Source organism: Athene cunicularia (genome assembly GCF_003259725.1).
Source record: "Athene cunicularia isolate RWA chromosome 5 unlocalized genomic scaffold, athCun1 chr5_part1, whole genome shotgun sequence".
NCBI lineage: Eukaryota > Metazoa > Chordata > Aves > Strigiformes > Strigidae > Athene > Athene cunicularia.
This window is the reverse complement of record NW_020799101.1, coordinates 7,234,318-7,261,847: the sequence shown is the minus strand read 5'-3', so window position 1 is coordinate 7,261,847 and position 27,530 is coordinate 7,234,318. Positions and strand designations below refer to the sequence as shown.

The following is a 27,530-nucleotide window of genomic DNA, read 5'->3' as shown; positions in this document are numbered from 1 at the left end:
CCCCCGCCTCACCTGCATAAATGGGTTTTCCTTTTGTTCCTTAAGGATCCCATCATACAGATTAGTAATCAATAAACAAGGAGTCAACACTTGCTTTATCTTTTTTAACACTGGGAATTGACATGTATATTTATGAAGTGATTTTAGAGCAAATTGGTGCAAAATCAAATTAAATATTAAACAATAAGGGATTTTAAAGTTACCGTAGGAGCTTCTCAGCAATGTATTTTGGACAAGAGGCATGCAAATTAGGACTGGCATACTTGAAAGGAGAGACTAAATCTCTGATACACATTGCATCTCTTTGTATTATAAGAAGCTCAGGATGTTACTTAACTGTTAAGCCCTTTTTTCATGTTTTGGACAGGAGGACAAAATTCTGTGTTGATTTGCATATAATAAACACGCTAGTTAATGCAACATGCTCATCTAAGACAGGATGTAGTCTGGGCCCGTCAAAGGCAATGAGGTGGTCTGAAAAATAATTGTTGACTGTAAATTAGTTACCTACTGGGAGGTTATAGCTGAAATAGATTTAAAAGCTTGTTTCTCGGACCCTTTGGAGAGACTTAGAAACCCCAGAGTCAAAATGAGTATTATAACAGATTTCAGAGCATTTTACTGAGGAAGAAACTGTTATCTTCATTATAAAAAACATGTTAAAGAAGGATGAAATGTTTGTTGTGGGGAAGTAGAAAAAATGGAAACAGAAACCCAGTGTCCTGAGGCACAGCCTAGAATCAATCTGGACTATGCCTTTTGATTTCTGGGGAAAAACTGATTCCAAGAGGGAATCATTTATTTCCCACCCTTTTGTGTAAATAAAATACAAAGTGTATAGAATGCCTGTGACTGTATTTTCCCTGCTCAGTAGATAATCTCAAAGATTTATTCTTGTAATTGAATTCTCTGGGAAGTTATCTACCTTAAAATATCAGATACGTTGTCTTTCTTCCATGCCATATAAACTCCTCCCTCCATCTGCTGTATTACACTTGTTCAAGGACCAAATTTAATCTTTTTTTAGGGGTAAATTTTTATTTTAAATTTAAAATCCAGTGTATTATGTCCTTGAAGGGGAATGTGTTGTGTTGAGAATTGTATCCATTTCAAAGTATGATGCATCACTTGTGTCTAGCCCTGAAACATAATTAAAATTGGTATTTGTTATTTTTAAATTTAGAAAAGCTATTACAGTTCTTGGTTGGGTTGGGTTTGTTTGGGTTTTTTTTAATTCTTCTTGAGTCCCGTTCAGTTGGGCTCTCAAGAAGTGAAGGTATCTTCTCACCCTGCCAGTGAAATCTAAAGGTAATCTCTTCTTTGTGCCTTGGTGTGAAGAAGTGAATAGTGGTTGTGTATTGAGTCATGTCTACAGATTGTTAGATTCAAACGTGTTAACTCAGTTGCTTCTGTCTGTTACTGTATCCCAAGCTACCTGGATAATTGTCCAAGGAAGTAATGTGAGTTTTCTACGCCCATATTGCTAAATAAACCTCCCTTGAGCACTCTTACAGTGGTACTCTAAAGCATAGCCTGTGTAAGATGCATTATTCTATATTTGGTAAAATGCTTTATTAGTAACTCATTTGGGATAAGCTGCTGTTTATGAACCATAAGGCAAGCCTAATTTAGAAAATGTAGCTCTCTTTAGTAAAAAACAAAATTCTGTGTATCTGCTGTTACGACTTATGTAGGTTTCAGCTACAGTGAGCATGTAAAAATCTTTATATTTAGCGTACGCGTTTCTTAAAAAGAAAGTATGGGTTGACGATTTTTCAACCCACTGATGCGGTGCATCTGTTTAGCTCCATGCTTTCCTATTTATTTTATTGGAAGCTGCTAAACCAGACTGTTTTGAGGAGTTCAGCCAGTGTAAAAGTGGCATGTTGTCCTGACTCCAAGCACTGCTGATAAACTAGTCCTAAGCGCCCACTTTTCAGCTCTATGCTGTGTTTAAGTCTGGTGACAAAGAAGTGATTGAGGGAGTTACCGCGAATTACTGGAACGCCTTTAATCGAACTTGCTTTGATTACTACAAAACTAGGAATTAACAGTTTGGTATCATTTGTGGAAGTGTCGCTCAGTCTGTGCTGCAGGAGAGGGCCGGCAGCGTCCATGAAGCCCCTACGCCTGGTGTTTCCCATCGGAGTGCTGTAGGTGTGAGGGAGGGTGCCGACGTGAGGTTTCCTGATGCACAGGACAACGCCATTGGGGGAAAGGTTTTCCTGTACTGCCCACTCTCCGAATACAAGGGCCCCCTTTGGTGCGTGGCAGTGAGTATCCAGTTCATGTAAAGAAGAGTTCCTCCAGGTGTGTGCTTACAGGCATCTGATACAGAAGGGCTTATTCTGTCGTTGGGTTACATGACAGAAGCTGATAGGATTCTCCTGAAGGCTTTTGAGAATGGGAAATTTAACACATCTGATTGTTGTACTTGCCACCAAAGGCCATTAAGAAGTCAGCAGCCTCAGAAGAGCAGGGATGCAATTCTCTTCTTTTTTTATTTAAGCTATAGTTTCCTTAAAGTCTCCAGTGTCAAACATTTTCTGCTAAATGCATGTAAGATATTACATAATGCCTATGCACGGATAAATCAAGTTCACACATACTGGCAGGGAAGCAGTGTCTGAGTTTCTGTGCAAACTGCCACGTCCCAGCGCAGGGTACAGCAGCTGCTGCGCTCCCATCCCAGCAAAGTCTGTTGAAATAATTCTCTGAAGAGCACTTAATACTGGTGCATTAGACTCAGTATGGGTATGAAAGCAAAGATGTAACGTTTGGCTTCTAGCATGGAAAATGTAAAACATTCTGTATCTACAGAATTTGGTTTTGTTCTGGTTTAATTGAGCACTATAATGCTACTTTTGGAAAAGTTGAGCTGCGTGTTTACTGTGGGTAAACCAGAGCAGTACTGTGAACTTTTACACAGGAACCGTGTGTGTACTTAAAACAAAGAGGGTGTTATCAGTTTATAAGATTTTGGTTTACTATAAAGCAGTTGTTGTGCAGACTTTTGCCCCTTATTTGTGTTAAGGCTTCTCTCTCAGATAAGGTACGTCTTTTGTATTTTGGAGCAAGCTGGGAAGAACTCTGCAAACAGTGTTACAAAGAGAAATTTGAGAAGGTGGGATGGGTGACTGAGAGATTGTCTCAGGCTCTAGTTTTGATAAATGCTTTAAGCCAGAGTGAGCTGGCATGGCTTCAGAAAGAAGTTAACGTGCTTTGCCCTTGCCTGCTCCATCTCCCCCCAGTCCATCCCCTGGCTTCTACCAGCCCAGGTGTTTGTCCAGTTATGTGTGAACTGGGAAGCTAATCCATCTGAAAACAGGAGGAAAACAAAACAAAATTTATTTCAGACAGTTCCCTAGGCTGGTTTGCCACATTGCTACACAAATAGCAGCCCAGCGAAGGGGGTGGTAATGGGCCAGAATTAAGCCAGTTTGGGGCAGGCTGGCTGAGGCGATTCTGTTTTGGTGTTTGTGTGTGGTGTTTGTTTTGTTTTGTTTTTTTTTTTTTCCTTTTTCTAAACTCTTCCTTTGGGAGTTTTCTGAAAAGCAGAGTGTCAGGGTCACCACAGTGCTGTTTTTCCTTTGCCACCTCTGAGCAGGCAGTGACTTTTCTCTGCTTCTACTTTCTGCCACTTCTCTGTCTCAAGCCAGCTGCTTCACATTTCCCAACGTATGTGCTGCTGCTGTGCTGAATACCCACTGTCATCTCAGAATAGTTCTTCCAGATCTGCACCTCTGAGTTTTATGAAACTTTCCTTTCACTGTTGGTACAAGAGTCATAACCTTTACAGACTTTGTACACAGGGAAAGGAGAGAGAACTGAACTCCTTTACATTATACTTAAATCTTTACTATTGGTGTCCTCCTTCCCAGCTGCTTTTTTTAATGCCCACTGTATTGTCAAATTGTCATTCTGTGCAGATTTTTGGACTGTGCCATTTCATACCTGCTTATGTGTTTGACCTCTTTTCAAACCCAGGATGTTTTCTGCAGTGATTTTTACCATTTAGTATTGTTTCTTTTTCCCTTGCAGCTTGAGCTTTGCTCTTTTCCTGGTGCCTCTCTCCCATCCTTGTCTGCCAGCCCCACTCCTCTTTTAATTTCTCCCTTAAACCTTGCTTCTCCTAGCAACCTCTCTTGTTTTCCCTCACCAGCACTTGTTCAATTTACTGTTCAGGAGAATAGGGTCTCTCTTGTTTAGAGACTTTTTGTTGTTTGAATATAGCCAACTGTTATTTATACATGGTCACATCATCCAGGCTGAATATTAACCTCATGTCTATCAAAACATTTAAATTAATATTTACATTTTCATTCTGTGCCCAGATTTTCTTTTCTATAAGTAAATACACTAACTAGGTTATCTTTCAGTAGCCTAGTACAATTTTCTTTTCATCTTTTATCCATCTGATACCCTGAATAATTGCAAGTTGACGGTACAAGCATTTTGGGACAAGAAATGTATTTTTTTACTTTGGTTCTGTTGTGCTGTGTTGTAAACTTACATGCGAGTGTGTAAATGCTTTTCCATATCTCACAAAGCAGGTTATTTACCTGAAGTCAGTAACACTAGGAATACAGCCTAGCCCAAATCCTTTGAAGACCATATTCTCCAAGGGCAGCGTTTTCAAAAGTGCTGAACACTCGCTGCATATTCAGTTAGCCTGGTGTGCTTTTGAAAATCTTCCTCTAAATGGCACTGACTCTGAAGACAATTACTAAGAAAAGATAAAGCATTAATTTAGTAAAGACTGAACTGTATGTGCACTGGGGAGTCTGAAGGTTAATGTAGCTTGCAGGCTTTGGATCCATCCAGTTTAGCCAGCTGCGGTGCCAGGCGGCAGCCCAGTTGCCCCAGGTTTTGTCTGCAGTCACTGGAGATAGAGGGGAAAACTGGTGTCAGAGGCTAATTCAGATCTTAGGCGAGTCAGAAAGCTACACTTCTAACCCTTTCAGTTAATGCCATGAAATCAGGCAGGCTGAGTGCAGCCCCAAATGCCTGTCTCCTTTTAATAGTCTGCCTGGGTGGTTGTACGATTCTGTATTACTGCAGCTAACTTGGTCTTAACTATGAAGATAGGGACATTGCATGTGTTGAAAGGAAACTGCTAGAGAAACATCCCTGTTTACCTGAGGAAGGAGTGTGGCAGTCCTTTTTCTCCTTAAATTGAGGATTTTAGAATACAGAATATAGAAAAATACTGTTTTATGAAACACAGACGTGCAGCTGTGTGCAAAGAAGGGGAAAAATCTCAAGGACCTAAATGCAATTCTTTTTTTACCATGTGTTAATCTACACAAAGATAGCTTTTTATAAAAATGGCACTTGTGCTTGCCAGTTAGATTTGTCAAATGCTGTTTTTATTTGTATATTTGAGTGCAGCCTGTGCTATGTGGACTTCTTTGCACAAACAAAATTGCAGACTTAAACTTTGGAAACTGGCTCTGTAAGATTTCAGCCTCAAGGCAAAGCTTTTATTAGAGTTATCAGAAATGAGTTTTCTACAAAAGAATTGGTTTTACTTATTATTTTCTAATCGTTTTAGTTCAGTGTCATTGGGAAGAGCAATGTTTACTTTAAACAATTAGTGCTGTCAGTCTGTTAATTGCTAATTAAAATGGTGAAAGTGTGTAAATCAGCAGAGATATAATCGTGGTAAGTCATAATCAGAAATCACTTGGTGTAGTAAAATATGGAAAGAGAAGTTTGAGTATGTGGTGTGGAACTGAAAGGTGGAAAATTGGATTTCGGAGCTAACCAAATGCTGTCACTAGTTTTTCACCCTGGTATTGCTTCACTTTTGTCTCCACCTTCCCTTTTGTCTTATCTCCATGTGTTTGTTACTGGAGGTGCTGCTGGGAAGTTCCCATCTCTTCTATAGCTTATGCAGAACCGTAACAGTGATGTTGTAAATACTTCATTTCATTTAGAACTTGAGAAAAATTTGTTTCACTATTCAGAATCTGTTTCCTTTTCAGTCAGATTTCTTATTATGTTACCGTAAATTTGGTCTCAACAGAACCCTCTCAGACTCAGTTGGAAGTTTTTAGAAGGCAGGCATTCTTTATTGCAGCGCTGGGTGCACAGGGGATCATTCCACCGAACATGCATGCACTGAAACAGAAGTTTATCCTTTATATACCTTAAAGACAGGAACATTCATACATTTTCCAGGAACTCTCCACCTTTCTGCCTATCGATTACATTTACATAATGCTGGCCTTGCAAAGTTACACTACGTATGTGTGGGGGGTCTCGGGTGGTCGTTGGCAGTTATTTGGGGAGTTAAGCCCCTGCTCCTTTTCACTACTTATGGTCATGAGTCTTTGGAGGACAATTTCTTCTCCTTGGATGTTTCCCAACTGTTGTCCAGCCAAGATGTTCTTTCTTATCCGCCTTGTTGGAGCATTTCTGCCAGGATGTATCTATACTCAAGGTTAGGATATTTTCTCTGTGCATTTTGATCACTTGGGCCTAGTTAAAGACAAAGTTAAACACTGTTTGGTAAAATAATTTCTTAATATTTAAGGTATAATGGATCACTAATTGTTACAGCCTCAACTTGCAGGCACCAACTGCTTGCAGGCATCAAGTAAACTTTGCTTTTATTGTTTGCAACCAACTGAATTGCTCTTGTTGAGTACAGATAGGGACTTTATGTTTAAATATTTATAAAATTTAATGGATCTATTTCTAGTTTTTGTTAGGAACAACATATTCTAGCTTCAACTGGAAAAAGGTAATGCTTCATTAGTGGGCAGCGTGGCTCTTAGGGATGTGAGATTTCTGCTGAGTGGCTTGCGGTTACAATTCCTTGAGATTAGTTCTCTTTCTGTGCTATGGCTGATTTTGTAGAAAGCTTGTAAAAATAATTTTAAAGTTCTGAGGGTAATTTATGAAAGCTAACTAACTTAAAAAAAAACCACCTAGACTTTTTGTCTTCTCTTGCTGCTTATATGTGCCTGTATCTCCCAGAAACGACAGACTATGTAGTGGAAGAATGTCGACACAGTATCATGAAATAATCTGTTTGAAGGTTTCCTGATTATTGTAGATTGTCAGACACTAAAATAAAGATTTTTTTTAATTTTTTTTTTTTTTTAGGGAGGGGAAATGACTATTGTAAATGATAGTTTTGACTAAAAGCATCTTCCACAATTTGTTGCTGCATCTCTAAATATAACTTTGGCAGATGGCAGTTTTGCCTCCTGCTAAATGTTAATATTGAAAACCAAGGGGATTTCACTGTATATAAGTGTGTCAGGATTGCTGGAATATGTAGAATGTAGGTTTATCTGAGACACAAATGCGTGCTTGTTTTGGTATTTGGGGGTTTAGGTTTCTAATACTATTCATTTCATCATGAACTTTTGTTTCCTCTGGTGCTGAGTATCATGAGGTCATTATTACTGTGATTCATGGTGCTCTCATATTATCCACAGATTACTAGATTATAAAGGCAGAAAGGGAGTGTTCTGGCCACTCGGTCTGACCTCTTGCATCATGTTGGTCAAAGGATTCCCTTGAATTAAATCTTTTGAAGTAAAGCCTTTAGACTCATCTCATTTTGATTTAAAAGTTTCTAGTGATGGACAGTCAATTGCATAACTTGATGAAATTAAAGAATGAACAGCAAAGGAAAAGCTGTTAAAACTGTTAATGCTTTTTTTTTCTTTTTCTTCCTTTTTTCTTAATTGGGTGCATTTATAACCTAAGTCCCTTTCTGTTTATGTCCTGTTATTTTGTACATATACAATATCAGTAGCTTTCTATCCCTGTGAGAACTTTTCCATGTGCTAGCAGTCTCTGTATGTAAAATTATCATTGTTTTTCAGCCTCAAAGAAAACATTTATCTTATGATTGTATAATTTTTGAATACATATTAAGTATTATCTGCTGTTTTCAGCTTTTGTTGTATGTTCTCCTGAACTGTTCCAACTCTGAAAAGGAGTTTGAAAACAACTGCCTGTTTTTACAACTCCTTCCTGCTGATAATTGTGCTCACAATATTCACAGCGAAAGCCAACCCATTGCTACTGCATGACTCAAATTTCCCTTTTGCTTTGCTACAGCAGCTACACATTTACTCAGGGAGAGGGATTGCTGGAGGCTACCTTAAATGAAATCCAGAAATGCCACATTTTTACTGTGACCTTTGCTTACAGTTTCAGTGGACACTTGAATGAACTTCTCTAAGGAGCAAAGGAACTGTATGTTAAAGCATCTATAACACAGCTCTAAATTGCGTCAGAATTGCCTGAACCCTGCAAGTGCATTTCCCAGCACTAAATCTTGTGTTGTTACAAATGCATGCAATGATCTTTGTTTCTACTTGGATAAAAAGGTGGTGATGTGGTGTGTTGTTTTTTTTTTCTTACAGTAATAAAGCCTAAGAACATTCAGTGTGTTAAGTTTAGGTCTTCTACCAGAGTGTTTTTAATTGTTTGAGGATGATGAAAGATACTTTAGTATGCAGATTTGATGACTGTAGCTGAAATGTCTAGGTTAGAAAAGCAGCTCTCTGCCTCATCTAAGATCTGAATTAGTGTTTGACACTGATGCTCTTTCTGACTCCTCCTCTTGTCTCCAGTGACAGGAGACAGACTCTGGGACCACTCAGTTGCTCACTTTGGTGCCTCAGTAACCAGTGACCTGCTTTTCTTCTGGTGTTTTCTTGTTTGTTTGGTTTTGGTTGGTTTTGTTAAATTGTGATGAAATCTATCAGATATGAGTGATAATTTTAGTTTGTCTCAGCGGTGAAGGTATCTCAGGGTGGGCATAGAGTAACCGGATGCTTTGAGTCAGTAATGAGCTAGGCACGTTTTCAGATCTCAAATATTTCTCAACCATAAAATTGATAGTGATTTCTTCCTAGATCTGTTTGAGCTGAAAATTATTATGGTTCCTTGGCAACTGCATTGTTAAAGTCTTTCAATTTTCTCCTTTCTGACTACTTTGACCAAAAAGTTGTGTTGAATTCAGTATTGCTCTCTGTAGATTTCTAAGCTGTATATTTTAAAGATTATTTTTGTTAGCAACTTCCTTATTGTGTTAAAATTTAAGATTAATGTCTTGCATAATATTATCTATAATGGATTTTGTTTTTTTCCAGAGACATACTGAGTTTTCAGATAATTAAATATCCAGTGATGCTTTGTCTTTTAATGCTAAAATTAACTTTCAACAAATAATATATTGAATTTCATAACAAATTTGGAGTACTAAATTCATACAATTTCAAACGCAGACTAAGGATACAAATGCTCAAGGATAAAAATTGTTAGCAAGGCAAATGCTTATGTATAAACTGATTATGTTATCTGAATTATTCTCCTTCCATGGCAGATAATATTTAGGAGAAATGTGTACTATATTACTCTGGCATACTCTAAGAAGAACATATGTTAATACTTGTGCTACCATGATGTGCCAAACTGTACTGTTGTCCCTGTATTTTTTCTAATACTGGATTTCTTAACACATTGCTACATACATAAACACATACACCTGCATGTACACATTTTCGCATTCTCTCACACTTTTTTCTCTGACACTCCTTTTAATGGTAGAACTGGAACCCTTTTATGAGGTGTAAGCCACACCTGAGTAGCTGATAGGAGAGCCAGCATGTGTTTGTTTATAGCAGCGATAAGGCTACCTTTGCACCTTAAGCTTAATGGTGGGTTGGTTGGTTTTTTTTTTTTTGTTTATCATTAAGACAATATATTTATAAGTGTGCTTACTTTCAGTAAAATCTAATGGAAACCTTTAGTGGTTTTGGCTTGGTTTTAACTATTACAAGTTCCAAGTGCACCCATAATGAGTAGTTAGTGCCCTAATATTTTTTTTGTAGCAGCATCGGATATGATGGAGGGAGTGCAAACTCAAAGGTAACAGTGGATTTCCTTGGTTGGAGAGGAGAGTAGCCAAAGACCGTTCTCTTCCCAGCTCTTTGACAGGTCATAAAAGAGGACAAAAGAAATTTACTGCTGTTTTCTAAGTTTGCTCTTCCATCTGTTTTTCTGGGATCCTGGGCTCCTAAGCTGGGATAGGAGACTGATAATGCTTTATCTTCTTAAATGAAGTGTAATAAGAGTATTCTGTCTTGCTGCTGTTACCGTTTGTTATCATTGGTTCGTTCTTAGGCTGCAGTATATGGTGAGTATTTTAAGTCACACAAGGTCTTGGCTTGTTTTTCAAGACCATCACTCCACACAGACAACTTGTGCAGTAAATGCAGTGGGTGCTGGCAGGATTTTCTGGGGAGCTGAGCTGTTAGCTGGATGCTGACTTTAGCAGAAGTGTTATGTCCCTAGTCTGTATTTGGTTTCTTTGACAGTTAAACTTGGGATTATTTCTTCCTTTTTTTGTGTTGCTAATGAAATTAAGAAACACTGTTACAGTCAACAAGCTTGTGTATTCCTTGACTACTTCACAGACATGCTACTTGACCTCAGTGACCTTCTTCAGGTATTGTATCTTTTTTTTTGTTTTAAACTTTTGTTGAAATTTTAAACTTTAATTGCAAGCAAAGAAATGTCAGCATGGGCTATTCGGAATGTTTTAATTTATCTCTAAAAATTCTGGGTTGGAAAACCAGTGGGTTTATGTATCAGAATAATTGTTCAGTGAAATTATATGTCAAGTATTTTTTTGCTTTTAATGTTGCAAATCGTGTATCAAGGGTAAGTGTGATCCTTTCATCGGGATTCAGAATCACTTCAATAGCGTAGGGTCAAATGTTGCACATGTTTAAAACAACAGTTGTTGAAGGCAGATAATTTTTTGGTAGGTAATACTGTGTAAATGTAGTAGTGCACTACAGAGATGTGTTTTATAAAATGTATTTTGAGAGAACTGCGTACCTGCACTATATGTGGAAATAGCTAAAATAGCTAATATCTCTAATGATATTAGCTATCTTACCTTCATTCTCCATGTTGTAACTGTTTTATGTACAGTGTGAGTAGGTTAGTTGCAACCTATTTTTGTCCTCCCAGCTGTCTTGGTAAATGGCATCCCTCTGAAGACTATTTATTGCTTGAAGCACTCTGCTGGAATTGCAATAATCAAAATGATCTTTAATTCTTAAAATTAGTAACTTTTTTCACTTTTCTAAAATATTATTGAATTATTTTGATTACTTATATCCAAGTAGTGCATGTGTAGAATGAGAGGTTTATTGCGTTCTAAACAAAAGTGATTTTTCATTGTGATTGTTATTAAACTGTGAGTTTCAATAAGGGCAAATGCCGGGGGCTGCACTTTGGCCACAACAACCCCCAGCAGCGCTACAGGCTTGGGGAGGAGTGGCTTGAGAGCTGCCAGTCAGAGAGGGACCTGGGGGGGTGATTGACAGCCGGCTGAGCAGGAGCCAGCAGTGTGCCCAGGGGGCCAAGAAGGCCAATGGAATCCTGGCTTGTGTCAGCAATAGCATGTCCAGCAGGGACAGGGAAGGGATCTGAGCCCTGTACGCGGCACTGGTGAGGCTGCCCCTCGATTCCTGGGTTCAGTTTTGGGCCCCTCACCCCAAAAAGGCCATTGAGTGACTCGAGTGTGTCCAGAGAAGGGCAACGGAGCTGGTGCAGGGTCTGGAGCACAGGTCTGCTGGGGAGCACCTGAGGGAACTGGGGGGGTTCAGTCTGGAGAAGAGGAGGCTGAGGGGAGACCTCCTGGCCCTCTACAACTCCCTGACAAGAGGGTGTGGAGAGCTGGGGTGAGTCTCTTGAACCAAGTAACAAGCGATAGGACAAGAGGGAATGTCCTCAAGTTGCCCCAGGGAAGGTTTAGACTGGATATTAGGAAGCATTTCTTTGCAGAAGGGGTTGTTGGGCGTTGGAATGGGCTGCCCAGGGAGGTGGTGGAGTCCCCATCCCTGGAGGGGTTTAGGAGTCAGGTTGACCCAGCGCTGAGGGATCTGGTAGAGTTGAGAACAGTCAGTGTGAAGTTAATGGTTGGACTGGATGATCTTCAAGATCTTTTCCAACCTAGATGATTCTGTGAAATAGAATGACCACAGTAATATGCAGAATATTCACACAATGTGTAGAAGAGGAGATACTGTATTTGTGAAAGAAAAAAAAAAAAGTATTGTCAACAGGAACAGACAGGAAAGATTGAAAGATTTGGGTTTTTTCCCCTCTGTACATTCCAACCAGAAAAGGTGTCAAAATGCAGCATGTGAGGACTGAAACATTAAAGAGAGGTATCTGAAGAGATGGGACAGATATAGATTAGTAGTAGGGAAAGAATCAACCCCAGAAAGACGGAAGATGCTAAATTTCAGTATCATGATATGTATTTATGTGTGAAGACTTCTGATGCGCTCTACTTTTATACCTTCTTTAAGGTGAATCTGAGCAAAGAAGAATCTTAAATGCTATTGTTAACTGTATCTAGCGAGAAAGTCTTGTTTGAGATTGTATTTACAGGTCCTGGCTTGATTGCTCCCCCACCCTGAGTTTGTTTAAAAAACAAACAAGAAACCCAAACAAACAAAAACCCCTAAAAAATACCCTTGGTGGCAAAACATTTATGGCCCAGGCAGAAAGCTTCATTACATTCTGCTTTGGGTCAGCCTTTGCCCACAGATTGTGTACGTAAAAAAGAAAAGCAGTTAGCTCTGTTACCGTAAATTTGGTCTCAACAGAACCCTCTCAGACTCAGTTGGAAGTTTTTAGAAGGCAGGCATTCTTTATTGCAGCGCTGGGTGCACAGGGGATCATTCCACCGAACGTGCATGCACTGAAACAGAAGTTTATCCTTTATATACCTTAAAGACAGGAACATTCATACATTTTCCAAGAAGTCTCCACCCTTCTGCCTATCGATTACATTTACATAATGCTGGCCTGGCAAAATTACACTACGTATGTGTGGGGGGTCTCGGGTGTCGTTGGCAGTTATTTGGGGAGTTAGGCCCCTGCTCCTTTTCACTACTTATGGTCATGAGTCTTTGGAGGACAATTTTTTCTCCTTGGACATTTCCCAATTCTGTTGTCCAGCCAAGATGATGTTTCTTATTGGTCTTGTTGGAGCATTTCTGCCAGGATGTATCTATTCTCAAGGTTAGGATATTTTCTCTGTGCATTTTGATCACTTGGGCCTAGTTAAAGGCAAAGTTAAACACTGTTTGGTGAAAGAATTTCTTAATATTTAAGGTATAATTGATCACTAATTGTTACAGGCCTCAACTTGCAGGCACCAACTGCTTGCAGGCATCAGCTCATTAGCTTGTACTACATTAGCTTGAAGTGCCTTTTTATTTCAAGGACAGCTCTCGCATCCTGAAGTTGGGATGTGAATGTCATTAAAGAGAAAGAAAGGTTGTTAGCATTAGTAGTAGTGGCAGTGGTATTATCCTTCCAAAATATTTAACATGTTCAGGCTCATCTGGGGAGGAGTGGCTGGAGAGCTGCCAGTCAGAGAGGGACCTGGGGGTGTTGATTGACAGCCGGCTGAGCAGGAGCCAGCAGTGTGCCCAGGGGGCCAAGAAGGCCAATGGAATCCTGGCTTGTGTCAGCAATAGCATGTCCAGCAGGGACAGGGAAGGGATCTGAGCCCTGTACGCGGCACTGGTGAGGCTGCACCTCGATTCCTGTGTTCAGTTTTGGGCCCCTCACCCCAAAAAGGCCATTGAATGACTCGAGCGTGTCCAGAGAAGGGCAACGGAGCTGGTGCAGGGTCTGGAGCACAGGTCTGCTGAGGAGCGGCTGAGGGAACTGGGGGGGTTTAGTCTGGAGAAGAGGAGGCTGAGGGGAAACCTGACAGGAGGGTGCAGAGAGCTGGGGATGAGTCTCTTTAACCTAGTAGTAAGCAATAGGACAAGAGGGAATGTCCTCAAGTTGCCCCAGGGAAGGTTTAGACTAGATATCAGGAAGCATTTCTTTGCAGAAGGGGATGTTGGGCATTGGAATGGGCTGCCCAGTGCAGGGGGGGAGTCCCCATCCCTGGAGGGGTTGAAGAGTCTGGCCCAGCGCTGAGGGATCTGGTGGAGTTGGGAACCGTCAGTGTGAGGTTAATGGTTGGACTGGATGATCTTCAAGGTCTTTTCCAACCTAGATCATTCTGTACAAAATTTATCACCCTGGTCCAGGTATTTGTTTTTCTTGGTGAAATGAGAAAGGTTTCAATTTGGTATCAGGAAAAAAGTCACACCTGAAAGTCTAAAAATGAGCTACTGCTGACTTTTACCAACTCTTACTCAGATGCTTATCAAATTTTGAGATTTTTTTCTTCCGAATTTTCTACTTGATGTGTCTCACTTGCTGTGGGAGGTGAAGTGACCTGCAAGTCTGCTAATCATCTGACCGCAGGAATTTTTTGAAGAAAGTTACCAAATGAAATATCCTTATGAAGCTTCTTCACAGAGACTACCGAGTGAATTACAGAACACCTTGAAACAGGTTTCAGTGCATTTGAGGAGGAGAAAAAAAAGCATAACAACCTTTCATGTATTGCTTCATCTAAAAGCAAACCAGAAACAAAGCTCTATAACTCCAGCTGCCAACAGAAAAGATAAATTAAAGCCTGTGAAGAAGGCCATCCATTGCTTCCCTTTGCCATCTTGCAGCTGGAAACAGTATTAGCTGTGCCATTCTGCATGCCACTTATGGCACCCTCCACATCAGTGACCTTTGACCAGTGTCTTGCCCTCACTGGAAAAGCTAACACCCTCTGTAGCTCACAGGGTAGGAAAAGTGGTAGCTGAATCTAAAAGTAGTATGAAGATTTGAAGCTGTTGTTACCTGCAACTCAGTATTTGTTTAATGAGCTATCTTATTTGTGTTCATTCTCTCCTGATATTCTGTTTAGCTTTTTAAAATAAAATAAATTTTAAAAAATAAATAAGGGAGGGGAAATCCTAAGCATGGCCTCTTAGGCTCTGGTCTGTATTTATCCAACCTGTCTTTATATTAGAGTTGCTTTGGGATTTGATCCCACATTCTCCATTAAAAAATAAGAAAGCTGTCCCTTATAGTGTAATATGCTTTTAGAATAGTATTATGCTGCTAAAACTTAGTAAACCTTAGTAATAGAAGAGACTAATTTTCACTATTAATGGCAGGCTGTTTAAGAAGTCATACCAGTTTTCCTCTTAAGCTGATAACTGAGATGTGGGAGTTTGTCTTGTTCTACGGGAGAACTGCTACATTACATAATAGGTTTTGGAGCTTCAAATTTGCTGTCATCTTGGAAAAAGCCAAAATGCCTTTTTCTTTATTTTTTTCTCTTTTTTTAATGGGAAGGCAATTTCTTTGGTATTTTTTTTTCTCACCTTTTATCTTCAGGTGAAATATGTCCTATGTCTTGGTAACCTCCTGGTGAAAGTGCTGTCAGATTCAGTATACCTCTGGTACATTTAGACTTTAAAGCATTATCTGAAATGAACTGAAAATGTCCAGACCACTGCTACAAATCAGGCTTCTTCCTTGTGCAGAGCAGAGTCATGCTGCATGTTGATTGAGTTGGAAGGACGATCAGTCATCAGGCTCCGACAGGGAAAGTACTTGCTTATATTTTCAGATACTGTATTTTACTTGCAAATATAGTCTTTAGAGAGGTCTGTAATCAGGTCTTTTGTTTGCTTTTTTGTTAGTCCAATCTAGGCCTTGCTTGTTTAGGAGAGTTGCAAAGCTTGTCTAGCCTTGGCCCAACTTCTGAACAGTTTAGGTTTGCTCATCTGTTTCAGAGCACCTCTCTCCTTGCACCTGGAGAACTGTTTGGCTGAAGTTTTGATCCCGGTGTGGTGAAATGCTGCCCTTCTCATCCTCAGAAATAGCAGTTTCTTTTTTAGTCTCGTAATCTCCAGTGTCGTGGTCTTTGCAATGTGGTCATAAATGACTTTGGGAAGAGGTGTTGGCAGTGCTTTGATCTCCAATTTCAGCCTAGTAGAATATAATTTTTAGTGTGCCTTGTGGTGTGTCCAGCTTTTAAAGGCTAATGTTTACTGGAAGGGTATTAGAGCCAGGCTCTGTATGAGAGTGTGCAGCAGGAGGATTAGCAGCAATAGCCATAATTAATTAAAATGAGATGTTTTGACTTGATATCAGGAAAAGGACTTACACCATGAGGACATCCAAGTATTGAAACGGATTGTTCAGAGCAGTTTTGAAGTATCTGTCCGTCAGGGTTTTCAAGATCTTGAGCAATCAGGTCTGTCCTTGTAGCTGACGCTGCTTTGGGCAGGAGGTTGTGGAGACCTGCTGAGATCCATTCCAAGCTGAGCTATACTACAGTTCGAGATAAGGGAAGAGGGGGCACAGGGCGTGAAAATCAGTAACTACTACTCACTTGGTCTAGTCCTCCTTTGGTCTCTCTTCTGCTTCAAAACACAGCTGTCACCCCTTATTTCTTTCCTGTTACTTGACTAGACAAACAAGGATTTTTGTTACGAGTTACTTTTGGACACTTTTTATTTATTTCTCCTAGAGGTGGCATTGGCCTCCCTGATTCCTCTATGCTTATTGAAAATTATTCTTTGACTTTCTTGCATAGGTAGTATGATGGTTTGTTGTACTTCTGTGATGTTGGAGGAGAATCTAGGACTACCACATATGTGATTATCAAAAGCAGACTCTCCATTGGGAGGCCCCAGACTGAAGGCAGTGCTTTAAAGCATAGCATGAGAGGAAGCTGCTTAATTTTGCTTTGTGTCTCTTTTTGAACTGCAGTCTGACAAGCTGGGTTTGGTACCTGTAGTTTTGTGTATTGTCAGTTGAGATTAAATATAATGTTCTGGTTGCAGTATGGATCCGAAAAATAAGAAGTTCCAGTTTATTGTGTGGAGAAGGGTAAAATAGAATATTTTTAAAGACTATACTCATTTGCTTCAGTTTTTAATACCCTTTGTTCATTTAAAGTTATTAACGTGTTGACTACATTTGCCTTTATTGCTCCTATGCAAATTGCTATGTTGATTGAGTTAATTTAAACAACCTGGTTGGGACCTTCAGGCATTACTATACTAGAAATGTTAATAATGAATCAAATAACCACAGGTGCCTCTTTCCCCAGCAACAGACACTCTCCTTAAAAACTCATTTGCTTTTCATGCTTGCTTAATTATTTAGGCAAGCAGCCATGGATGTTTCACAGTGTGAATTCTCATCGCGTTCCAACTGCCCAGTCTTTGTCTTTCTAAAAGACAGAATACCTTAACCAGTGTCACCATTTGTAATGTTTTTCCATAATACCTTACCATGGTCTGGAGAAGCCTTTTTGGAAATTACTGAAAGGCTATTGATTTATAAATTTATGGAACTTACGGTCAAGCAAAAACTTTCATTCAGTGATTGCAGCTTTATTTTTTGCTGCTCTCCACAAAGTAAAGTGACCTGGTAACTGTATGAATGGGAGATTCCCTGTTTCCCAAAGAGCGTTTAAAATTCTGGAAAGTGTTAGACTGAACAGCTGAATTCTTGTGTTACTGGAAACAAGGTAGTTGTTTTTTCTAAAAGTGGAAGTGTATTGGTATTTGAACACATCAGGCATGATATGAAAGCAAGAGGAAATTATGAAAGGAAGAGAGTCCCTCTGGAAGGGTCCCTTTGAAATCAGTGTCTGATGACTGACAGATGTGAAATGAAAAGACTGTCTCCAAAAAATACTGTGAAGGGCAAAGAGTATAACAAGTAGAAGGATCCTTCTGTAAAGATGTAACTGAATAATTGGAAGCCATTCTTTCTCCAAACACAACTTTTAACTAATACAAAGTGTTCTATAACAAGAGCAGAAATTAATTATTGTTAATAGACAACATCTTAGATAATAAGTTCTGCTGTAAAAATTTAACGGTAAAAACAGGCGTTTTTTTTGCAGTGCTTTGTTGAGCACGTAGTTTTTGTCTGAAAGATGTCTTCCTGATGCAGAATCTGTTGGGTTTTATTTAAAGAAACAACTCAGTGGCAGGTCCATATGTTTGTGAACTTACTCTGTTAAATGTGAATTGAATGTAAAATAATATGGTAAAAACTATCGGGGTATGCAGATATTTTAAAATACCCGCTCTGATAGAAGTTGTCACCACTCATATTAGGTGTTGATGCTCAAACCCAGTGATTGCATCAAGTTTAGGAAATTTTAATCTGATGAAAATACGCAAACAAAGAGCACAAGCCTTATGAAAGTCAACGAAAGAATTATTACACTTTGACAGTTTTGATTGGGGAAGTTTGAGGAAATACTGTTTTTCAGTATGTACCTTTTAAATTAAGAAGGGAGAAAAGAGGCTGAAGTTGATGTGGTAATCTTTAAAGCTGCACCAATTCATGTCTAAGCCAGAGACATCCTTTTAGAAGGGCATTTTTGTTTATTCACTATTCTAAGGACTCATATAAAATTAGGTTTTATGAATGCAAATGTCATATGGCTCTAAATTTGGAGCATTAAGCTTTTGATGGATTGGAGTATATGAATTTTTATAAGAAGTTCTTAATGAAGAAAGAACTAGAAATTAAAGTAGGCCTCTAAATTAATTCTTTTAATTTTCTAAGATTAATGGAGTGGAAAAAACCCCCATACAAATGATGAGAGTAAAGAGGACTCTATGTGCCTATTATATATCATATCTCATCTGTCACAGGATGTGTGTGTGTAATATTTGAAACTAGTGACAGTGGCATAAAATTTTAGTGGAAGAACCTTCTTCCACTAAAACCAGAAGATCTTAAATACCATGTTTCAGCAGTTCAATGCCATTGCAGATTTCTGGGTGAACTTTATGCCATCTTTAAATTTCCCACTTATGAGAAATGCCCCAGAACCTGTGAATACCTGGTAACTTTTAAAGATGAGGAGCATATTCCATAAGAGGACCTGAGGTCTCTCTTCCTACTGCTTTGCCAGGAAAACTGGAAGCAATTAAATATTCCTGATTCTTTTTGTGACTTTACCCTGGCATTAAAAACATGTAAACTTCATGAAGAAAACTATAATACAGAGCATGTAATCAACTGTATATTATGATTTCTTTCTGTTAGTCACCAGAAACTGCAAAGAAATGCACTTGTGATCAAAAGAAAGAAATTCCCTGATGTACCATTTCTATTTGCATTTATTATTTTGTGTAGATACACTGCCTACACCTTGAAGTTCATCATAAAACACTGATGATTTGGGAGAAGTGGAAGAGCAGGTTAGATTTAAGCACATTACTTCTCAAATAGACCATGGATCTGGGAGACTAAGTTAGGCTAAGGAGAGGAAGATAAACAGTCATCGAGCAATTTTATTATGCATTTGTCTTTGCTTTAGATTTAATTCAGCACCTACTTTGATTGTTAGAACTTCACTAAAACCCCTTCTTCTTTAAGCTTCTTCATATTTAATTGTTCTTTGATGATGGCATTTATGGAAAGTTTGCTTGGGAGGAGTTCAAGATTAAAGAGTGGTTTGATGGGACATGGTTTGATGGGGACAAACATCATGTACTTCGATGTCGCGACAAAAAAAAAAAAAAGCCAGAAGGAGAAATACTTGTCTGAATTTGAGTTGGTTTTTTTCTAGACTAAAATGAAAGAACTAGATGATTTTGTGAAGCCTCTGATGGAAACATCATATGTACTTGGCGCCACTGAAGTAACTTTATTGATTTGTGCAGTGAGATCGTCCTTGCAGAACAAGATCTAAGTGATGAGGTTTAAGATTTATAGTAACTTGGTCAGCCAACTTAGAAGGCTGAAACTACAGCCAAACCCCCATTCTTTATGTTAATATTTTTTAGACAAAAGGTCAAAACAAGCCATTTCAAGCTTGCAGTGAATCTAGAGCATTTAAAGCCAACTGAAACACTGCAGATATTTTGTTGTAATAATGTCTGCTCTGTCTCCATGGCTCATGGAAAGTCGTATGCTCTCAAACACCTATACGAATTGCCAGATTCAGTAGGTGCTTATTTTTCTGTAAAAATTTGGTACTTATTTCCTAAGGAATATACTACTTACTCAAAGGGCATATTTTGTTCACTTCCTCCCCATAGAATAGTATTTCTATGTTGTCTGGTATTTCAGGAGAAAAAGGACAGTAAAATTTAAGACTCTACTTCTGTATCTTTTAGGCCAGTCCAGCCATTGATCAGACACAGCATGGAAGATATTCAACACTTTCCACTAAATATGGAATGAATTACCATCATATCATGTGCACTTGATTGTGCAGTCACTGTCAGGATAGGTGATTATTCTGAGAATTTCTTTGAAGTTCACATTTTAAATTTTTTTAAATTTGAGAAAAATTCACATTAAGAACATTTTCACAAAAAAAGTTTTGAAGTGCTATGTGAAAATGTGTCAGTTCTGTTTTGTGGGGTTTTCTTGCTAACTTGGTAGAAGCATCTATACACGGGAGGAAAGCTTGCTTTTAAACTAAAGTTGGTAAAGATCTTTTGTGAAACTGAAAGAGAATATACTTAGTAACAGGATTTTTTGTTTGCATAGGCTTGTACATTATCAACTCCTCAGTTGTGTAACTGATTACTTAGTAAACACCTTCACTATCCTGGCATAGGAAAGAGAGGGGCAATTCTGTTATGTAAAATCAATGGAAGTATATCCTATCCTTTAAAAAAAAAGATTTAAAATTATTTGTTTGGAGTGTAGGATGGAGTTTTTAATACTAACTTTGCCCTTTACATATGCCTTGGGGGAACAAGGTGTTCATGGAGCTTCGTGGGAACATTTGGGGCTGATTGGGAATTGAAGTATATCCTGCCTTTCTTGCTGACCACAAAAACATGTCTTAAGATAGTGAAAGAAAACTTCCTCAGACTTTTAAAATACAAATGTAATTGCCTATGCTATAAATTGCAAATCAGAGTGTGGAGAGTAACTCCTCCCTTCAGTTTATGTCCTCTTGAGCACACTTAAGGAGTGGAGGGGAGCAGGGTGCTGTCCCTGGCTTCTTAGCAGGTTTGGTGTGGTTTAGGGGTTTTCTGCATTGATTTATTTCTCTCTTTAATGTAGGGTGATCTGGGGCAATGTCCAAACAGTAAGAAATGGCAAATAGCCATTGGGGCATGTAGCACCACTCCTTGCTTTGGTGGAAAAGTTTGGTGTGTGCTTGCGCAATACTCAATTATCCCATTTCACATGATCATGCAGAGCTGAAATTTGCACTAACTTGTATTTGCTCAGGTTTTGTTACAAGATAAATTACGCTTTAGATACACGGATATTAAAGTCTACTTAACGCTTTAAGATGTTAGGTGACAACTGAAAAATTGTCCAGGTGCTCCAGAGCAACACTGAGTCCATTGAAAAGCATGATGAACAACTCTTTAGAATTTCAGTGTAAATTTATGCTTTTACAATGCGAATTTGTGTTGCTTTTGGCAAGCACCAAGTATTATTCTGTACCTGTGAATATTGCTTGTATTACTTCAATTGAATTTTCTTAAAGCACGTTAAGGTTTCAAAAGTTGGGGTGTGTTTTCCTTTCCCTATAAATGTTTTATTAAAAATGTTTGTGGTTTAAGATTTAAATAATTTTTTTTCTTTCTTTTATTTAATAGGTGAATGTCTATGTGCTGGGAAAAACTTTCCTTCTGTTGGCCAGAGAACTCTGCATAAATGCTCCAGCCATAGGTATATTTTTTTGAGTTGACTTTTGAGTATTTGGGTTTATTTTCCACATGGTTACTTGACAAGACCGTATATGTATCTGTTTATATATACATAGTATTGTGTGCTAAATACTCAAGTGGTAACTTAAAAATGACATTGCTGACTATGAGAGCCTGCTCTCCTTTACGTAAGAGTATTTTGGGAGCTAGATGCTCTTTCACAGATAATTCTGTAGCTTTTTCCAATGGCAGTTTAGGCTACACTAAGACAATAAGCTAATGTGTAACAAATTTGTGTGTGTCTACAAGCTCGCATGGGCTTGTCACACTTCAGTTCCAGAGATGCAAGATTTCTTAAGTACTTGCCAAATTTACTGTCTGTCCATCACTTGTAGCAGAGGTGTTCAGTGCCTGAAATACAAGTGACCTGATGGAAAATGAGAAGCAACTTTTTCCAAGCATGTGATGAATAACTTTTCAATTAGTAAGTCATCACTGAAATCCTAACAGTGATAGGAGGGTGGGCTTTAACCTGTCAAAAGGGTAAAAAAGCTATTGTCTAGGCTGTAGCTTTTCAGACAAGGGAATTCATGCCAATTCCAGTTAAAAGAATGCATTTATAGAGAAGTCTTGTGACTGTTACCCACCTCTGTGCAGGAATTTTCTCCCTGTATCTTTACTCACTCTCACTCCCACTCCTCTTAATCTGTACTGAGTGAGTCACATGCCCTTGTGTTGCAGAACACCACGCACACCCCCCTGTCAGACGTACTGAGCTGGGCTCACAAGTGCCTTTCTCTTGCCTTTGCAGCAAGAGAACCAGCAGCTCGCTCACTGAGTGAGCATCATCCTAACAGCATCCAGATAGCATGTGGCAGTGCACAGCTATCAGCCATCATGGTGTGCTGGCTTCGTTAGCATAGCTTGATGTCTGGTAAAAAGTTCTTGTCTTCAATAATTCAGTTGCATTCTTATTTTTCATTACTTTTTTTCCAAGAGATTTGTATTGCAGCTTTAGTTTCTAGGTGAAAATTAATGCAGCTTAGGAAAAGGCAAATAGAAAACCCTTCTAAATTATATCTAGAGGTACTTTTGTTATACATGGAAAGAAAAAATATTCATTTAGACTGTTTGAATATGTCATTAAGAAGAGTTTTAGAAATAGGTTTTTTTATAATTGGCTTATCTGTAATAACTGTCAGATGCTTCATAAAAACACATACTTTTAACACATTTTGAGAACAGTTAAAGATACTAGCTATAAAATGACTGCTGATAGTGATGGAACTATGCTGTCAGAAAAAAATAGAGGGGGTGGAAAGATTTAGCAGCTTTTGTTTAAGGTGTGGCATATTTCCAAGTAGTAATTTTGAGTGAACTTAAAGACCATATTAAAAGTATTTCTCTACTGTCTTCTCCTAAATCTAAGGATAGGATGTATATTTACATAGTGACTGGTAGCATTATAGCTCTGGGCTAAATCTGTGATGGAGCCTGTCACTGCATTAAGCTTCATCTTGACTCTGGCCGTTGAAGGGGTGTGCAGTTTGACAGGTACAAGTAGCAGTGTTGCTGTTTGCTGGGCAGGCTGGAGGTTAAAGCAGATGATGCATGTGAATGGGCATTAGCAGTTTTCAAATTACAACCACAGGGTGATTTTGGTCAACTTTGATAGGGTTTGTCTTAGCTTAAGTAACACAGAAAAGCTCTGAGCTTCCATGTATGTCATCTCCCTTTTTCATGAAGGAAAGTAAAGGCTGGTGATGGATAGTCTCAACTACCAGGCAAGGGCACCTTTGTATTTGCGGTGATAGATAATGCCCTGTGTGGATGCATATAGGAGACTGACTACAGTATCATCACCCCTGTTAATTCGTCTACTGTACAATTACAGACACAAGCTGTAAGATCAGCAATGATCAAGTACACAGGATTTAGGGCAAGTAAAAATGTTTTATATTTCACAGATTCATAAACTGCTCTAGTTTAGAACATTCTGTTTAAGTCAGCTGCAGTCTGCAAGTTAGTTATCTATATACAAAATAAATGCACAGGACGTGCAAAATTTAACATTTTTCTGCTTGTTGCAGTCTTAATTATTAAGTCAAATAGCTTATGAATAAATAAAATAAGATTAAATTCAAGAGCATTCCTTCACTTATTTGTATAGCCTGTTGTAGCAGATAGGTAAGTAGCATAACATTCCATACTGCTGCAGAGTTTGTAGTAAAACTGAAAAATCCCTTAGTGTGCATCATTGCAGTACTGGAATACAATCAAGGTGAAATGCATCATGCATAGAAAATGAGCTCAGGTATTTGTCCTCCTTGCACTCCGGTTCCATTAGTACTGTCCGAGGAGCACTGGAACTGGAACGTCACTTTCCCGCATTGCACTTCAGTCATTCCCTCTTGCCCAAAGTAACTGAGTTCATTACCGTCAAGAATAGCACTTACGTTGTAAAATGTGTCTTGCTCAACCTGCACAGGGTGTTCAAACCACACAGAGAAAGTGTTACTGGAGCCGTCAGAGGTAAACTTTGTCAGATTTTGAGCAAGGACAACTCCCAAGCGCTTCAGTTCGATTTTGACACTGTATTCAGCTTTGCCACAGCTTGAGCCATACAATCCCAGTCCTGCTATAAATATCCGTTTATCTACGGCAAACTGAATACTGTCACATCGCCCTCGGTACCTCCACTGATTGCTGCGATATGCAGATGACTGAAACCGATGGCATCGCTGAGGTACAAGTCCTTTTCTTTTTGTCAGTGGAAACTCTAGTTTGGGTTTATTTGCGGCTGTGTACCATAGGAATATGTTGTGAGTTTCCTCAAGGGTGAGGATGTCAGACTGGGCAGCTCCGTTGGCAAACTCTTCCAAAGTCATGGTTGGAATCCGCACCAAGTACAAAGCTTTTCCTAATACATTCCTCTTGTTGCGCGGTGTAACCGGCAGCCCTTGCCTTTTGCATTCAGCCTCTGCCCAGTTGAGAACAGCCTCGAAAACTACCACTTCCTTGGTGTTGAGTGCCTCCCGGGTTACAATGATCTCTAGCGTTTGTTGATCTATCTCACAGAAGCCCTCTGACTTCAGTGCCATTTCTGCCTGAGCATCAATCACTTCCCAGCAGCGCTGCGTCAGCTCTGGCTCCTCGAAGAGCCTGCTCTGAGACAGCAGGACACAAGCGTTCTTCGCTTCTAAACTGGTCTCCAGAAAATTGACGCAAGCCTTTGCTAGGGCCGGTACGATGTACTTCTTGGCAGCATACAGCGTAGCCAGAACTGTGTCAGCTTCCAGGTCTATTTCGTCACTATACATGTATCTAGATGGGGGGGAAAAAAAAATAGTTTCTTAGGGAAAAAAAAATAAAATATAGTCCATGAAAGATTGATCTATGGTCACCTTTGCTGGCAGTGAATCAGACATTGAGTATTTGTCAGCACATTAAGTAAACAGCAATAAGTGCGTATTGCACAATGGCTGGTAGCGGGGCACGGCTGCGGCTCCGCTCCCGGCCCTGCCGTCCCGCTTACCTGCTCCGGGGGGGGAAGTCGCTATTTTAAACCGTTTCCGAGAATTTTTTCGATGTTCCTGTTAACGACTGTGTGGCACCGAGGTTCTTCCAACAGTCGCAGTCATCAGTGGGACAGGGAGAAAAGGGGAAGTCTTCAGAAAGACAGATGCTCCTTTCTTTAAAAATCATGTTTTTCTTGCTGTCTGCTTCGCGGCCCCCTCGGTTCCCGTCAGGAAAACCAATGGGTTTTGCTGCACTTGAACTTGCTCGCTCAGGTGCAAGGGTGTCGGTCCCGGGGGTCTCCCTGAAGGCCAAGGGCACTCCCCTGGAGCGGGGCACCCCCCGCGCATCCCTGCTTGTTTAGTACCCGCGGAAGGCACCGAGGTGTTGGGGGTTTACAGCTTCTCAAAGAAAACTTACTTGTTTTTAAATGTTTGCATCCATGCGGGACACGTTCATGTTAACCTCGGCCCTGTGTTAAATTTATATATCGGTAGTATTGCTTTCTAGCCATTTATGGCCTCTTTAAGGCTTTTCACTTAAAATTCACTTGAGTATTCATTTTCTGACTGTTTGGTAGCTTCAGAATTTAAATTAACGATGTGCAGCGTTTTGTCAAATGACCTGTGGGCACGCATGCCAGCAGAAATGTCTGAACAGGTACAGTGCAAATGCGTCAATGCTGCGGCTGGAGGAGCCGAGGCTGGACCCTCTCGGGGAAGAAGAGGTGGGAAAGCAAAACCTTGCTTTGTAGCATCGCAGGCGTTTCTGCAGAGCAAAGAGCAAAGGTTAAATGTCTGTTGAACCCCAGGCTATCACTACGGAAAAGTGTTTTTTTGGTTGTTGTTGTTCTATTTTGGAATTGGTTATTTCTGTTGAGCAGAGCTTTATAAAATCATACTTGGAAACACAGAACGGCTGCCCTTAAGAATTGTGTCGCTGGGTTAATCTTTCATAAACCTTTGATTTTTAGGGTCATGTTTAGGAGGTGACTGCACTCTGGCACTTCTTCAGTTTTGAGGGAGATGTGTTTGGAAGTTTTTGCTTGATAAATGCTTTCATTCAAATATTTTTGCAGGGCTGACAGGCATAATCACCTACGGTGTGGTCTTGGTAATTACGGATAGCAACAGGGCATCTTTGTTAGAACTTGGAGCTAAATGAACCTGCTTTGATTAATTGTAAATCTGTAAGATTGTTCCAGTGTTTCAAGCTGAATTTTCATCTTTATCAGTTTAAGTGCCCACATAGGGGATCAGCTAAGGAAATTGAGTTGAGACTAATAGTTAACAATTTACCATACATCATGGATTTTCGGTCTGGTGATAAAAGGCTGGCAGGAAATGAGAAATTGATACCTCAAATAAAAGTAAACTTGTGTTAAGTGTAGCTTTTACAAGATTGTTTGATAAATTATAAATTGGTTTAGGCAAAGCGCAATCTGTACTGACATATTTCAGTTAGTTTGAAGCTGGTAACACCAACACTTGAAGTAAGTTTATATATCTGGAGGCAGATCTGTGGCCGATGTAAATTGTCATAATGCTGTTAACGTTAACTGGGTTCCAGTAATTTATGCCAAAGGAGAGTGTGCTTTAGTATCTGTAATAGACAGTGGTTTGTATCGTTGGAATATGAGTCTGAGGAGGAGCTAGAATTAATTTTGAAGGTGCAAGTAGACTTTTGTTAGGAACATGGGATTTTAAGCAAACTAATTTTTTTGAAGCCTAGTTTGTAGTTAGGTGTGAGATTAGACATGCAAGTTAACTTATTTGTTACTTTGCAGGAGGTATTAGAAGTTTTGGGTTTAAGTCATGCCCTCATTCAGCAAAAGCCTTTGCAAATGCTTAGCTTTGCGCCTAATATCGCTGATATCAGTAACAGTGCTCACGTGTCAGAGTCAGCATGTGCAGCCCTGGACCCTGAAGAGCGTGTAGGAAAAGCATGTGCTGTGATTTAAAGGTCTTTTTGTCTATAAAGCAAGAAAGGATTTTCTTCTAACTTAACTAAAAAGGTGCTTCTAAAGCTTAATGCTCAGAGGATCTGGCCCAGCAGCACAGTCTGTGTTGTTTGCTGGGACGTGAAGCAAGCCAACCACGACAGCCCCGCAGCACTGGTGCTCAAGTACTGTGTTTCCTAAATCAAAGGTTAAGATTAGAAATAATTGTATTACTTTCTGTTGCAGATCCGTGCTTATATATTCCTCGTTTTGCACACATGCTTGAGTTTGGGGATAAGAACCACGAGGTGTCCATGACAGCACTGAGGCTGTTGCAGAGAATGAAGCGGGACTGGATGCACACCGGGCGCCGGCCCTCGGGGCTCTGCGGAGCAGGTATGTCAGACCCTGGCTGTATCGCTTCCGCGGGAGAGTCTGGGAGTGGGGAACACCTGAGGACTTTCTCATTTCCTCGGTGATGCCACTCACTCTGGGTTTTGTGCTGT

The 27,530-nt window shown here is 39.6% G+C and overlaps 2 protein-coding genes across 2 annotated transcripts in view; one reads left to right on the top strand and one right to left on the bottom strand.

Moving 5' to 3' along the window:
• The window catches only part of BRF1 (BRF1, RNA polymerase III transcription initiation factor subunit), a 160,523-nt gene that overhangs the window by 45,308 nt on the left and 87,685 nt on the right, over positions 1-27,530 (top strand). Inside the window, exons 3-5 of the mRNA XM_026849030.1 lie at positions 10,449-10,480; positions 21,519-21,591; positions 27,271-27,420. Coding sequence (XP_026704831.1) covers positions 10,449-10,480; positions 21,519-21,591; positions 27,271-27,420 — 255 coding nt within the window. The remainder of the gene's footprint in view (positions 1-10,448; positions 10,481-21,518; positions 21,592-27,270; positions 27,421-27,530) is intronic.
• On the bottom strand, positions 21,606-25,028 carry BTBD6 (BTB domain containing 6). Its single transcript, XM_026849031.1, has one exon. The coding sequence runs from the start codon at positions 24,887-24,889 to the stop codon at positions 23,861-23,863; it is 1,029 nt and encodes a 342-aa protein (XP_026704832.1). The 5' UTR covers positions 24,890-25,028; the 3' UTR covers positions 21,606-23,860.